Consider the following 15,582-nt stretch of genomic DNA (forward strand, 5'->3'; position numbering starts at 1 on the left):
AACCCTAAAACAAATGGAATGCTTACTTTGTTGTTACAGCTTAACTTAACTGGACAATCCTTCCACAGGCAGTCACAATCTTTTGTACATAGCGCCGCCTTTTCAATATAGGTACTGGACAGAGATCTATACACATATGCCAACATGTATTTACCAGTGCCAGAACCATTTTCCTGATATACTACATATAATATTCACTTTCTTAAAAAAACTACAAATCATTCACAAGGTTTTATGATGTGCAAGTCAATACTGCATAAGACAAGCTGGTTTCTCTAGGCTCTCTAAAAAGAACCATATTGAAAGCTTCAGCTATTTCATATACTGCGTCAATCTCAATTGTTGTCATACGTCCTGTAAGAGGCACAAGGAATTGTTCCTGGTGGTGAGTAATTAACGAGGAGCAGTGCTCAGAAACAGAGCTTTAAATTCTACAAACTGGTAGTAAGAAGCTGAAGGCATGTCTGATTCATCATGAAAAGTTCTATCAAAAAGCCCCTAAACCACCTACCTAATTTGCCAGTACTGTCCATAAATGCACATTAGTTAACACTTAGTTAACACTAAGTACTACGACTAAAGATCTGGAGGAGTAAAACTGAAGGAAATAAGCCACTCCTTGCTTGGAAATCTGACTGAAGCCCAAACTGTAGTTCATACCAAAGTTTTTTCTGTAATACTTCAACTGACAGAAACAAGAGATTTCCGTCAATGTTCTCAATATAAAATCCCACCCCATAATAGAACTAAAATGGAAACAGCAGGATGAACCTTTTTGGACACTGAACAGATTTAGGAAATGAAAGTAGGATCAGTACTATTTCTGCACATTTCTCTCATTTCATCTAAATAATATCCTTGAGGTTTAATCCAACCGATTTTCTATTCCATGGAAACTTTCTAGTACATTCCATTAGTTTAGATTAACCCTAAACCAAATAAAATACTTATTTTCTTGTTACAGCTTAACTGGACAACAATCCTTCGACAGGCAGTCACGAGCTTTTATACACAGCACCACCTTTTAAATAAAAATAATGGAGCCAGGGTAGGAAAATAAATAAATAAATCTCATTTCCTGTTTTGTAAAGCATTCATTTGAAATTACTTTTAATGCACTCCAAAAGTTTGACCTAGAAATCAACCCCCACAATTTCTCCAACCAAATTTCCCAGATACTTTCATTTTCAAAGATCTGTTATCAAAATAGAGACCATTTGCAATGTGACATTTTGCTAAAGCAGCCATTACAAGTCTGTTTCACTTCAGAAACAGAAAGGATACTTCTCTAAAAAACACTGCATCTACCATGACTTTGAATCCAAGGCATGTGCCACCAATGGCAATACTGAAACTTCACAATACTTATAAATTACAACAAAGCAGCATAAGCAACACCACTCTAATATTTTGATAGCTGTCAAACATGCAAGAAAATCACATGCAAAAACTCTGAACAGTAGTATGGGTGTATTTACTTTAAGGCTTCATTATGTGCATAGTTCATATCATTCATATCATTTCCCAGAATGTCCAGACTAGCATTTAGCTAAGCTAATTAAATCAACTTGATTCCTCAGTTAGGTCTGTCAAATCTGCAGTACACCTTGTACACTGCCTAGTTCTCTTTAACAGCAGCTTGGGTACAGCATAGCAAGCTGGTTCCTTTTTGAAGAAAATCAGTGCAGTATTTCCTTCTTGAATTTAAAAACATATTCATTCATTCAGTCAATCCAGGGCACAAAAAAAGAAAAAGAATTAAAAAAATAATAATCAAGTCAGCATCTCCCATAGGGTAACCCTAAAACCAAAATTCACTGCCAATCATAGGATCATAGAATCACCAAGGTTGGAAAAGACCTAAAAGATCGTCCAGTCCAACCGTTAACCTATTACTAATAGCTCCCACTAAACCATGTGCCTCAATACAACATTCAGTCGCTCCTCAAACACCCCCAGGGTTGGTAATTCCACCACCTCCATGGGAAGTCCATTCCAGTGCCTGACCACTGAGAAGTAATATTTCCTAATGTCCAGCCTGAATCTTCCCTGCTGCAGCTTGAAACCATTCCCTCTATTCCTAGTTAACTGATAGATGCTTATTCTGTCTCCAGAGTCATCACTGCATCAAGAAGTGCTTTTTAACCAGCTGAATGTGATAGGAATTAGATTAAAGTAAACTAACAACTAAGATGACTTGCAGCCTGAAGTCTGAAATAATTATTCAAGGGATTGAGGGCATTAGAATTAAACAACTTGAATGTGCACAGTCCCTCCCCATTGAGCAGTGGGGCAACTGAGCAACAAAAATTTTGTTTTACTACAGTAAAAGGCTCTTAATGTACCAAAACCAGGAAAGAAAAAAAGGAAAAATAATACAATCTGAATCACTTCTAAGGAATATGAAGAGAATGCTGCTTCTAAGCTTCTGGAGCAGAGCAGATACCGCAGACCACCCCATGGGAGGCATGCATTTCACAGAGCCAAAAGATGACCATTTTTCCTGGAAAGCATCCTGGAAAGGATCAAGCAATTGCAGACGAAACACAAGAACTGCAGAATGGAGACTGAGTCACAAATACATGCCCTTGGAAGAGAAGACAAACACAGCTGACTATTAGCTTCCAGTTGCCAGGAATTTTACTTCTTGAAAATGTTAGAATTTTCTCACAACTCACTGTGCAGAAGGACTTCCATAATTTAATTAATAATTCAGATTTATTTAATTCAATAATTTGATTAATAATTTAATATTTTATTTATTTATTTATTTATTTAAAGAGGGTACCTTTCCATCAATAAGCAGCTGACTAATTGCAAAAGCTGGTCTATTTGTCAATCTGTGCAAAGCAAGTCATTGGCTCCACTCCAGTTTTCATGGGGAAAAAAAATAATATCTACACCTACTCGTTGCAGGCCCCAAATTAATGTGGGTTGCTCAAGCAAGTAAGATCAGCAAGGTGGCATAGAAAATAAATGATGAAGGCACTTCTAAAAAAAAACAAACATACATCTTCTAGTCAGGGTGACAGATGGGCAAAGAGATACTTTTTATAACACTAAACATATGCATGCATGTTCTGTCTGTGGACAAAGAGCTAAAGTTGCTGGTGCTTTTGGTCTGTCAAATCCAGAAATGAATGAAGAGCCCTGTACGAAAAGAGCTCAAGAATTGTTTCTCAAGGTTTGGGCATTTTCCTTGCCTACCAGGCATTACTTCTTCAGTGGTAGAAGGAAAACTGTCTCACACATGCAGAAGCTGCAGTCTGAACACAGGAACCTGTGAATCCCGAGTGTACTAAGTGAAAAGGTGATCTTTGAAACATAGTAAGTAAAAAAAAAAAACAAAAAAAACCTGGATACAAAAAAAACCATGTGAATAGTTTCTTAAAAGAAAACGAAAAACAACAGGGAGATGTTTTTCCTGCTGGTTCAGTCAATGATGCAGTCATTTTATTCTTGGACTTAGCCATACTCCTTAAGTCCAGAGCTACACTTGTCTTTTTGTCAGTCAAAACCAGCAGAATTGTGGACACCACCAGACTACTTGCACTCACTAAACCAGCAAATCTCACTCAGAAGAATCCAGTGAGACAGGCTCAGTGTTTATTAAAGCATCTGGTTAAGTGGTCAACTAAATATTTATCCTCAGGGAAGAGGCAGAGTTCCAGCTCCTCGGGGTGAAAGCATTAAACTCCGCTGTCCTAAGGCTCTCACCCGCCAGCTGTTCCTAGAAGGTCTCTGATCTGAGCGCTGCCTGAACTCAGCCCTAGCACAGTTGGTGAGAAAAGTCCAACCAAGTCAACTATGGAGGCAAATTGGATGCTGAGCAGGAGTCTCCAGTTGTATCAAACAAGGAAAGAGCATCTTCTAGGAAAAAAAAAAAAAAAAGAAAGAAAAGAAAAAGAACAGCAGAAAATTGCCACCCCCACAGGGCAGCTCATCGCTCTTTCTTTGTCTGGGTTTTGGAACACCACAGTATTGGAGGTACCACTGTGGAACTGAGCTTCAATGAGTAAGTTTGGTTAGAAAGGACCTTGCCCAATACCCCCTGCTGACCTCACTTCCCCTCAAAATAAAACCACCACAAAACAACACAAATTATTACCAAAACACCCTAAGATCTGTAAACTTTTAAAAAAGTTAATAAAGAGAAAAACAGGAAGAAACAGACATGAAATCTCACAACAGAGTTACACAGATACTTCACTCTTTCAAGTAAGTTCACTTAGTCTCACTTGAAGGGCAAATGCTATTGTACTGACAAAAAACCTTCTATAATCTGCACAGATAAGTGCCAGGTTATAAGACGATGCTTCTGACTTCACCCTCCTCCTCTTTTCCCTTCCTCCCTACTCTTCTTATTCATCTTAGCATTATGTTAAGCTTAAGAGCCCAGTTCATTGGGACTGGCAACTGCTCATAGATGTTCATAGGACTGAAGCTTTGTCAAGAACTTTGCTGAAAGGGATAAAAAGATTTTACAGTAGTTATATGGCTACACTTTCTACTGACCTATTCCTGAACCCTGACTCAGTCAGGGAGTGAGCTGCATTCCCCAGAGATCAAACAGAAATATGCATAATCCATTAGATACTGTTTTTCAGTTATGTGTGGTGTAATGATTGACAGTCCTTTGCAGCAATATATACAGCTATCTCAAACGGTTTTGCTTTTTGGCAGAAGCTTCAAACAGTCTTTTTGTTTATTTCTAAAAAAAAAACTTGAGAGAAACATGTACATATTCCTAGCACTATGGTAAATGTTGGGGTACACCTGGGATCTATTAAAAGATAAGAACAAATGAAAGTATTGAATGAAAGCTGTACTTTATTCTTTAAAAGAAGACATTTTCAGCTGGGACTGTAATGAGGAGACTTGAAACAGGACGTTAGCTGTTTTGCGCACATGGGATTTAATGAAGTTTAGTTTTTCTTTACTCATATATCACAGAAGTCTTTTGCTTCATTCTGGAGAATTCATGATGCCTCCGTCCAACATGGATTCTTGCAGAACTGCTTTTCTTCCTCAGCCAATACATTTAGTGTGCTCTCTCCATTCTACTCAGCTATCAAGTTGTAGGAATTTTATAGAAATCTAAGCTTTCTCAAAATATCTTTGACCTTTCTGTGAAATTTGATTGGTCAACGACTGGAAAATTAGTCTAAAGAGGGAACAGGACTGTCATAAAATTATTGCATTAGCCTTACAGAGGAGACTCTGTAAACCGTGTTAGGAGGACCAGAGAGTCCGAAACAAAATTGAATTTAGGGTCAGAAAGGTCAGCACACATTAACAAGCATCTCAGAGCTTGCTAGTTCCAAAGATTTCTTAATTGAGGAGCAGAGAAGATGAAGGCACACACCTAGGAGTTTGAAGACGCAAGTAATTCTCTTCTGTCCTTAACATTTAAAGCAGCACTGGATGGTACCAGAATCAGTCAGAAGGGGAAATAATAGAAAAGAGACTCAAGAATACTTCTGTTAAAATATGCTGTACTGTTGAAATCTGAACTCTACAAAATTGGTTCAACACTGCCAAAACTTTGTTTAGAAAAGAAAAGTGGAGAGGGTGATGAAAGAAGGGGAAAGTGGTTCAACAACATCAAAGCATTCTCTCCTGTGTTGTTATTTTTTCATCTTAAAACACAAACTCTTTGTGCTGACATTTCTTTTTGCGTGACACAAACAATTTTGAAAATGAAAGAAAAACACCAAAGCAATACAAAGCCCCCATGAAACTGAACACTGACCAAAACAACCTTCTTTGCTACTCTACTGTCTGATCTCTTTCTCTGGAAAATTTTGAAACTTCAACCTTCACCCCAAAGTGAAACAAAACGTATTCTGAAATCACAATATGTTTTGTGAAGAATGCTAACCCACTGATAGAGCTGTTGTTTGGAAATGCAGGTGGATCTGCACAGAATCTTTAAACCCCACACTGCGTCCACTTGATAAACTACAAGGAACAGAAGAAGAATCACTTCATTCATTTCACTCCTCTCTGCACTGGAAGGAAAAGGAAATACCTAGCCTCAGTACAGCCACCCTAAAGTATCCCCAACAAGAAAAAGAAATCATTTTCAATTACTGTGAACTCCTCACATCTAAAAGACTGGGGATAGTGGAAATGCTTCTAATACAATCCATGTTTAAAAATACAACCACCATACAATCTTTCTGACACTGCCCTATTCCTGCTGGCACATTCCTCTGCCTATTCTACAGATACAGTGAGATCCTTCTCTGACTCTTTATCATTGTTGATCTAAAAAAATAAAAATGAGTATTTGCTTAGCTCCCACCTGCATCAGCTATTTGTATGCTACCTTCCAGTTGCCACCATTACATTTATTTATATAGGGCCCCTTGTAAGTCATTGCAGGATCCAGCAGGACAGTCAGAAAATATGGAGCTGTTCCCAGGCAATGATTTTCAATGTGTGGTTTAGAAAAGCCCATAAGCATGCAGGATACATAAGGAGTCCACAGAATTTAAATAAGAAAAGACAGTTCCATTTGTGCCACACATTGGAGGGAGCTTTCTCTCCAAAGGTCTCAACATGTAACATACAAACTCCACAGCAAGAGCTAGAAAATAAAAGCTTTTGGTATTTAATAAGATAAGTCTGGGTTTCTAAACTTTTCCAGAAGTACTGTAGATGAAAAATAAACCTTTTGTAATTTCAGATACCAAATATTTCAGTTAAGCAATAGAAAGAAAAAAAAAACACCCTCAAACTTGCACTAGCTGTTCAGCCTACTAACACAATTGCTGCTTGTTGTAGGAAGTTAGTAATAAGAATATATTTGTATCAAGGTATGTATTTGAATGCCAATGGCCTCATTCTCTCTGATGCAATTCAACCTACCATGTCAATGAAATCAAGGTTTCACTCAGACAAACATGACTGCAACTTGGCATACCAGCATCTCGATTCAGAATGTAACACCCTTCATTTTCTAAGAAAAGAAGAAACCTCGTCCTCATACTACAAAGAGCTCTCAAAGCTACAATGAAAACAGTAGCACAACACTCTGGGTGCTGCTCTATCTTCAGTTTCCATGCAACCAGAAGACATTTGTCTGAGCTCCAGCTGTTGATCATACCTGGCAGCTCTAAAAGTAACACAAATTCAAATGAACAAGGACTGTCAGAACTAAACGATATAATGCCTTAGGTTGAAAAGGACCTTTAACATCACCCAATTCCAGCCCCCCTGCAATAGGCAGGGCAGCCACCCACCAGATCAGGCTGCTTTGGGCCCCCATCAAGCCAGCCCCCATTGAATCTCCAGGTCTGGGACAACCACAGCTTCTCTGTGCAGCTGTGCCACTGCCTCACCACTCTCTCAGTAAAAAAATTTCACCTAACATTTAATCTAAATCTTCCCTCTTTTAGTTTAAAACCATTCCCCCTTGTCCCATCACAATCAGACTGTGTAAGAAGTTGGTATACCTCCTGTTTAAATAAGCTCTTCTCAAGAACTGGAAGGCCACAATGAGGTCTCTCCAGAGCCTTCTCTTTTCCAGGCTGAACAAGCCCAGCTCCCTCAGCCTGTCTTTATGAGAGGAGCTCCAGCCCTCTGATCATCTTCATGGCTTTCCTCCAGACCTGTTCTAAAAGTTCCACATCTTTCTCATGCTGGAGGCCCCAGGCCTGGACACAGTACTCCAGATGAGCCTCACAAGAGCCAAACAGAGGGGTACAATCCCTTCCCTCATTCTGCTTCTTGTGATGCAGCTCAGGATACAGCTGGCCTTCTCAACTACAAGCACACACTGCTGGCTCATGTCCACTAAAAATTTGTCAAGTTATAAAGTGACAGATGGCCTTTCCTGATTACTCTTACCTCACGTAATTCCAGCCTCTGAGCAACAGCTTCCAAGCACTCCTGCCCCGTGCTTTCCACGGACAGAGTGCACTCAATGACATTGCTGTCCAGCAGACGGATCCGTGTCACAAAGCAGTTCTTGCTCAAGACATTGTAGCGTCTGGTCCGTCGTAGTTTCAGCCCAAAAGGCATGGCTGTTGGCCTAGAAGGTAGTCGCTTCCCTTTACTCTTAGAAGAGTATCAGCACACTTGTCGACTTGCCTTGAAGGCTTCTTCAATTGGCACTACTCTCCTCCAGAAATGGAGGTGGCTGTCCATTCCCAGGGCAGGCTCCAAGGAATTCCTGTGAAATACATACAAATAAATAGAGTTAGGTGTGAAATATAATGTTCCCAAAGATCAGCAAAACTTAAGACTTAAGGAAAAACAGTCACATTTAAACCCATAAACAAACACCTCTACACATATGACTGTCAGGCAATCACAGCATCTCCCAAAAGAACACATTCTACATCAAATCTTACAAAAATTCTACCTTGGTGCTGAATTTTCATTGCAAAGTCATTCCATGAGAAGCTCAATGAAAACTGCAACTCTACAGGGCAAACAAGCAGAGGTGCTAACTTTCCCACCATTACCCCACCACAGGGGTCTATAACATAATCTTCAAGTTAGGTTTTCAGTGTCCTCAGGCAAGCTTTGAAAGCTAGCTTAAGGAACAGAAGAATTTAAAAGAGGTGAGAGTTTGAAAGAAGAAAGTCTGGATACAGTCAACAGGAAATGCATGTGCTCAGCACTTAAGAAATATCAGATCTGAAGCATGCATGTGAAAGGCAAGAAGCATCCAAGACATTAAAGAACAGGTTCCTCTGAGGGAATTCCTGACATTTTGCTCACTTTCAACTCCAAAGAAGGTCTGCATTTCACCCTTTCAGGTGGAATGAGTAACTGGCAGATATCAGGGAGGAGGACAAAACCAAGTGGTTTATCAAGGAGGCACACAACTGTTAAGCCAAAATACAAAGCAGAAAAAAGAACTAAAGATACAGATTAATGACACCTAAAATGCTATGACCATTTATGTTATTATTCTGTTTTCTTGATTTTAGATAGGATCAAGTTCCATTTAAATCACAACTAAGCATATGTACTGGCATAGCCAGATTCACAGTGTCATTTACCACATACAGGCAGGAATGAAATAAATGAAAACAGAAAAACAGACACAGAAATTACTTGTTACCAAGCCTTCCCAGTTAGTTTGAATATTCTGGAGAAAGAGATGAAGGAATACTAACAATTGCACTTAGAAGTCCACTTCTCTTAATACAGACAATAAAAACTAGCTCCCATTTCTTCTAAAGAGACACAATAGAAAGCATCACCAGCAGAATATGCATCATTTAGCTGAATGTGACATTTCAAAAAGACGCTACACTGCCCATATGTATTGCTTGGCATAGAGCTGGATGAATCAGTTTTTAATGATTCTAGTTGCTATGGAGATTATTAGAAGCAGCCCAATTGACTACAGTGATTACTGTTATATCCAAACATAACTATCACGTATTTTGTCAAGAATATTTTCTAAAGCCAACATAACTTGTCGTTTATTAGGGGGTCAGGGCAACACAATCCAAACCAAAGTCACATAAAGAAAATCACAAGCAGCTCCTCACTATTTGGGTGTGCAACTACTCTGCTGATTTGCTAGCTTTACCATAGAAACACCTACAGACTCCAAGAAAGGACACGGGTCATTTGACAGAGGTACAAACAAACCAATTAGCTGCTGTACTTTCTCATTTCTAACTTTTCTGAGTACAAACATAGTTTAATATTTTCAAGATTGCATGAGAGAGTTGTTATACACTCATCACTATAATATCAGAAGCCATCAAACATTAACAAATTCATCCTCAAAACAGTCTGATGAGGCAGGGACATAATATGATTCAGAGACAAGGAATTGAAACAAACATCAGCCAGCTTTGTCCAAGATCACTGGGAAAACAGAGCAGATCCATATACTAAAACACAGGTCTGTCTATGCTTTAACCCCTAGCTAACTATTTGGCAGCTATTTTTTCCTATGAATCTATCCAAAACCACAACATGAAGTTGAACAGTGGGAAAAAATGAAAGGAAATGACAAAGAATTAAGGGTGTGGAGAATTATATCTTATCAAGAATAGTATTTTTGTTCAGTCTCTGGCTTTGGAGATAATTTCAAATGGAACACAGAGGGTTTTAGCTAGCCATTTTTAGAAGTAATATTATACTCCATGAAAACTGAACAATCCAACTCTTTAACAATTCACTGTCCCAGAAGACTTCCATACAGACATTTTATTTTGGAATAAAACCACCAATTCCCACACAGTGAGAATGTTAACAAGACTACAAATTAATTGTTCTATCCTCTGGTTTGCTTATGTAAATAAGGGCAATATTTCCTTCACTTTTCTAGAAGCAGTAAAGTAACAGAAAAGTTACATTTTTATTTCACACAAATATACAAGAAAGCATGATGTCAGCTCTGCCATATGAAACATCACACTTGGGATGATGAGGCTGAGACATCATCAACTGGCTCAAATCAGACCAGCCTTTAACAACTGTTAACTCTGAATTCAAAGCACATGTCTAACTTTCCCATTTATACAGTTTCTGGATTTTGGACCACCTTTACACTTTGGTTTTCTGTTAAGCTGTCACTTTAAATGTTTCTGCTAAGCCTTCTAAGTCAGATCTCAAAAGCCCAGATTCCTAAATCAAACAGAGTATTATGCTTCATTATGTTTGTGTAATTACAAAAGCATCAGGACTCTCAATTTTCAATTGCAGAATTTTGTAGACAACTGAAAAAGGAGAAGGCTGGAAACAGAAGGGTTCTGATCTGAGTTTTTCCACAAATAGAGCTCTTCACCTGAAATCTTGACAGAAAGTTAAGCACAAACCCATCACTCTTCAAAATGCAAAAGGGAGATAACTGTGCCCACTGAATGAAATATTAACATCTCTACTATGGTCAAGTTTCTAGGCACCACACAGAATCTGTGCCTTGCTCTTAGACACTCTGCAAAAATATGACACCTGCTCAAAATCTTTTATGCTGATGGTAGGCAGTACTCTGGTAAGCAAATAGGTCCACAAAGACAGAAGAGACATGAGACCAGAGGGGGAATTTTTAGGCAGAAGACTGGTTCAGGAATTCAACGTTCCTTACAGGTCCCTTCCAACCTGGGTTATTCTGCGATTCTATATACTATTTTACTACATTCGAAGGAAAGTTAGAAAAATAATAATAAAACAGCATCTGATGTAAAATGCACTCAAAGGAGAACTCATTCTCTCACTTCACTGGCTTTTATATGCAATTTTTGAAACTCCAGGAAGAAAGCAATTACTGTCAAACAGCAGCCTGTATTTACCAACAGCACCTGGCTCCAGTCCAGCATTCCTGGCCCAGAAGGAGCAGCAGCACACCTCACACAGCTATGTAACCCTGGGCTGGGCATGAAACCGCAGCACTTGGTGTGCACTCACGTGGGGTGCAGCCTACGGTTTGAGGGAAGTGTAAAAATAACAGTGTTAGGGAGACGGGACGTGCAGTAAAATCCATCTACATTTCACTGAGTCCCACCTAAAACAGGACATCTCTACCTGTGAAACAGCCTCCTCTCATAGAGAGGCCTCTAGGCATCTAGCAATCACCTACAAGCACACAGGGTGGCCAAGAACTCCCAGAGGACATTTAAAGCAGAAGACAACAGCTACTGTTAATATCACCATGCATCACAAGACACCAAAACACAGTGAGCAAAGGTGATCTCAGCGTTTCTACTTTCCCAGCTTCATTCCAAGCTTTCCTTCCCAATTTTCCATCAGATCCATCTACTGTAACAGATGCTTTTGTATTTAAGTTATCGTGCATTTTCCCTGCATCTTATGAGTCAGATTCTACTTTCACTGGTACAACATCTAGAGTAGTTCAACTCTTGTTCAAGTAAAAAGAATAATTCTGATCAAAGTTCTACCCTTGTTTTCTTCACTTTTGATGGCATACCTGCATAAATGTCATTAGAGGCATTCTTCTTATCCTATTCTATTCTACTAGAGCAACCCTCCCGGTGTAAAAACATCTTTCTTATGCGACCATTAAGCAGCTTCCTGGAGATTTAGTGGATCAAAGTCTATTAGGTAGACATATAATTATTCTTGTGTATCTAGTGGAAGAAGTATCAAGTATTTTGTGGACCTCACTGTATCAGTGTCTAACATATGGTTTCTATCACAGAAATGACATGAACTTCCCAAACTGCAATCTACTGCTTTATCCACAACCTTCTCATTTTTTCCTCCAGAATACTCTTAACAGGTCTTTCTAAAGCAATTATTGGTGAGTTACTTTAAGGAGTCAACGTCATAAATGATCTAAATGACATATAGCTTGCCACTCCAGTAAGTGTTAATCCATAAGAATACTTGTAACGAATCTGGAGCTTTCACCATTCACAAACGTGCCTTGTAGAACTTTGTCCATTAAAACAAAAGCAACAAAGTCCAAACCAAGCTCACACCACCCACTCCAGTTGTAGTTAATGCCACACTACACCTCTGTGCTATGGCAGGGTGCAGCTCTACAGGGCACAGCACTGAGCCACTCAGAACAGGATAGTTTTCAGCTTGGTCAGTCAACTGAAATAGCTTGTGGCTGACTCCAGCATGAGAAGGAATGTTATTTTATGTGCAATAGCAAGTTGATTCAAAATGCACCACTTCTTTTTTTTAAAATACTTTTTGCTCCAAATTAAGCAATTTATTCTAGAATCAAATGCCTGTTAGAACAGTTCTATACAAACAGACCACTTAAAGGAATTGCTGTATTTTGGTGCACTCTTCTTGCAGACTGGCTATGACTGCTGCTGTCCCTGAAGTACCACTTCTCAGAAAAAGCTCCTTAACTCTTACTAACCACATCCTAGCAATCAGTGGTCAGGAAAAACTAACTACTGGTGGTAGAGCAAAACTCTTTAAAATAAATTGTTTTCAACTGACTTGAAACTTATCAGAAACTTTGAATTTTGTACATGTTTTACTGCAGTGGTTTAATTTGGTTTCAACGTTTATGGTCACCACTCATTTCTTTCCAGCAGTCATTCTTGTGAAGAGCTTTTCACTCCTTCAGGCTGACCAGAGCTATGGTGGTTATGAGAGACGAGCTCAGTGTTCTCTGCTCCAAGTACACCAGCGCTGAATTGCAGGCATCAACTCAGCACCCTTTTGACTCCTTATTTCTTTATCATGACAAAATATAGTCATCTGCATGTACTTATTACCAGCGTGATATTTCCTCTCCTCCTTTTCAACAAGCTGAGTCTCTACAATTTATACTCAAGGAAAAAAGAAGGCAGCAGTAATGCCTGCATACATCCCATTCTCCTTAGTTTTTCTTAGCATAAAAACCTGGAAAGGTTACAAAGTCTTTCAACGAAAATAACTTGGGTTATAATTATGATTTTCCAAAAACGCATCAGACAACCTCCAACTTTTAAGAACGCGAAAGTCAAAAAGGCACCTATCTAATATACTGAGATCACAACATGAGGAAAGAAAATACTTTCTTAAAATCCTGTGCTGTAAAACTTAAATGATCACATGTACAAACGAGGAGAGGGGAAAGATCAGCAAGAAACACTCAACTTGTAACAAATCCAATGTAAACAGTGCAGTGGCCCCTCCAAACCACAAATCTGCACTTTACTTGAGAGAAAAAGAACCAAAGCTCTGACATCAAGTGATGCAAGACCCATATCTGTAAGCTTACAGTAAGCATGAAGTTTTGTCCAGTTTCTTAAAGTTCAGAGTGGTCGTTTACTTCCCAAGAGTGGCTCAGCAAATACCATTCCAGTAAGGGACTGGAATAACATGAGGGGAGAAGTGTGGCTGCAAATAAACAAGAGCAATATCTGATTTGGGGTGGGGGAGGAGTAAGAGGAAAGGGAGGAGAGGGACAAAGCAAGAGGAAAAATAATAATTAAAAAAAAAAAAAAAATCACATGCACTGTACATCCTAAGCCACACAAAAAGGCACATTTAATTACATAAGTAGATATCTGATGTCAGATCATAACACAACCTTTTGAACTTGCAAAGAAAAAACCATCTTCACTACTCAACATAAAAAAATGTCAATGCTACAAAATGCTTAAAAAATTCCTTCAAGTTCTATCAAAGAAGGATTATACTGCAGGCACACACATGAAGAAATTAAACCTTATCTTTGCTGAATATAGGCCTCGATGTAAATTGTGCAGCCAGAGCCTATGAATAACAGCATTTGTTTCAACAGCAGAACAGAAAAACACCTCATCTGAAATACAGGGTAGCTGGCGGAAATGAGCTAACGGTACTTTCTGTATTAAAGGATTATTTTCTAGTGCCCACTGCGTGGGCTTTAACACTGGCTCAAAACTGACAAAATACTTAGGAGTAAAACTTATGGCTAAAATGGGAACTTTCTTTGAAATGACCGACTTTTCTGAGCAGTGTCTCAGAATTAGAAGCCTTCAACAGGACGAACATGCCTTCTGTACTTACCCTGCTCTTGTTTGGCATCACATACTTGGACTTGTAGAAACATACTAAGACAAGGCATCCTGTCATTTACACTTGGCATTAACTGGAACTGTGGGAGAAGCACGAGTTGGAACACCCACCACCAAAACAAGTGCAGAAATCCCATGCGATTACAGTCCTTCCTGCAATGCTGCTTCTGGTTAGTGAATTGGAAGCACCTCATTTCTTTAACTGGAAGCCTGACACCCACATTCCTCTGCAGCTTAATGTGAAGGAGAAAAGAGACGAGCACTTCCCACTGGTGCCCGGTGAGCTGGCATTTCATCTGAGGTTTTGACTGCTGAAGTTTACTATCTCCATGTTCTATCACAAGTCTCTGAGACAAATTTGCTGTGAATTAAATGGTCCTTTAAAAAATGTATATATATATATAACATATGAATATATTTCTATGAAATAATTAGCTGTGCTTTTAAAAGAGTTACTAAGGACTAATGTCATGGGGCAATTATTCACAGAACTGATGCCAGGGATGAAGTGACAGATAAAGCCACCACGAAGACCATGCAGAGTAAGGAATGAGAAACTTCCACAAATTGTTGACAATCCCCATGAAGTGTGATTCAGACCAGAGACAGCTGCAGCTCTGCTCCTCTCTCTAGATACCTACAGACAACGAAAACAGGAAATCTGACTCACAGAATGGTTTGGGACCCTTAAAGAATGGAAGAGTCCTTAGAGTCCTTAAGGACTACATAGTCCAACTCCCCCAACAAAGGAAGGGCTGCCACTCATCAGATCACATCGTGCCACAGCCCCAATCCAACCTGGCCTTGAGTACCTTTACCTGCCTCAGTTTAAAAGCATTACCCCTTGTTCTACAAAGCCTTTCAGTTCTCCATTTCTAAATTCACATTGGATCTACTTAAGAAAAAAAAAAAAAAAAAAAAAAGAACAAAAGAGTCCTCCTCCATCATGACAATGTTAGAGTATTCTCCTTTGGCTAATGTAGGGCAGCCTACAGTGTAAGGACCATCTGTACAAGACTGATGTGGGAGGCAGAAGAGCAGCAAAGTTCTGCTGCAGCTCACACTGAGGGCAGAGAGAGAGACTGGGCAGAGACTGAAGTACCCATGAAAGAAAGCACAGCTTGTGTCTCCCCAG

At 39.2% G+C, this 15,582-nt stretch overlaps 1 protein-coding gene across 3 annotated transcripts in view; it reads right to left on the reverse strand.

Annotated features, from left to right (window-relative positions):
- PTPN14 (protein tyrosine phosphatase non-receptor type 14) overlaps positions 1–15,582 on the reverse strand; it is a 91,732-nt gene that overhangs the window by 52,599 nt on the left and 23,551 nt on the right. For all 3 annotated transcript variants that reach the window (XM_015857322.3, XM_015857324.3, XM_085542924.1), the window contains exon 2: positions 7,855–8,179. In XM_015857322.3, the coding sequence (XP_015712808.2) occupies positions 7,855–8,028 (174 nt within the window). In that variant the 5' untranslated portion in view covers positions 8,029–8,179. The remainder of the gene's footprint in view (positions 1–7,854; positions 8,180–15,582) is intronic.

The sequence above is a fragment of the Coturnix japonica genome, chromosome 3 (assembly GCF_054131305.1).
Source record: "Coturnix japonica strain WE chromosome 3, WE-NBRP24, whole genome shotgun sequence".
NCBI lineage: Eukaryota > Metazoa > Chordata > Aves > Galliformes > Phasianidae > Coturnix > Coturnix japonica.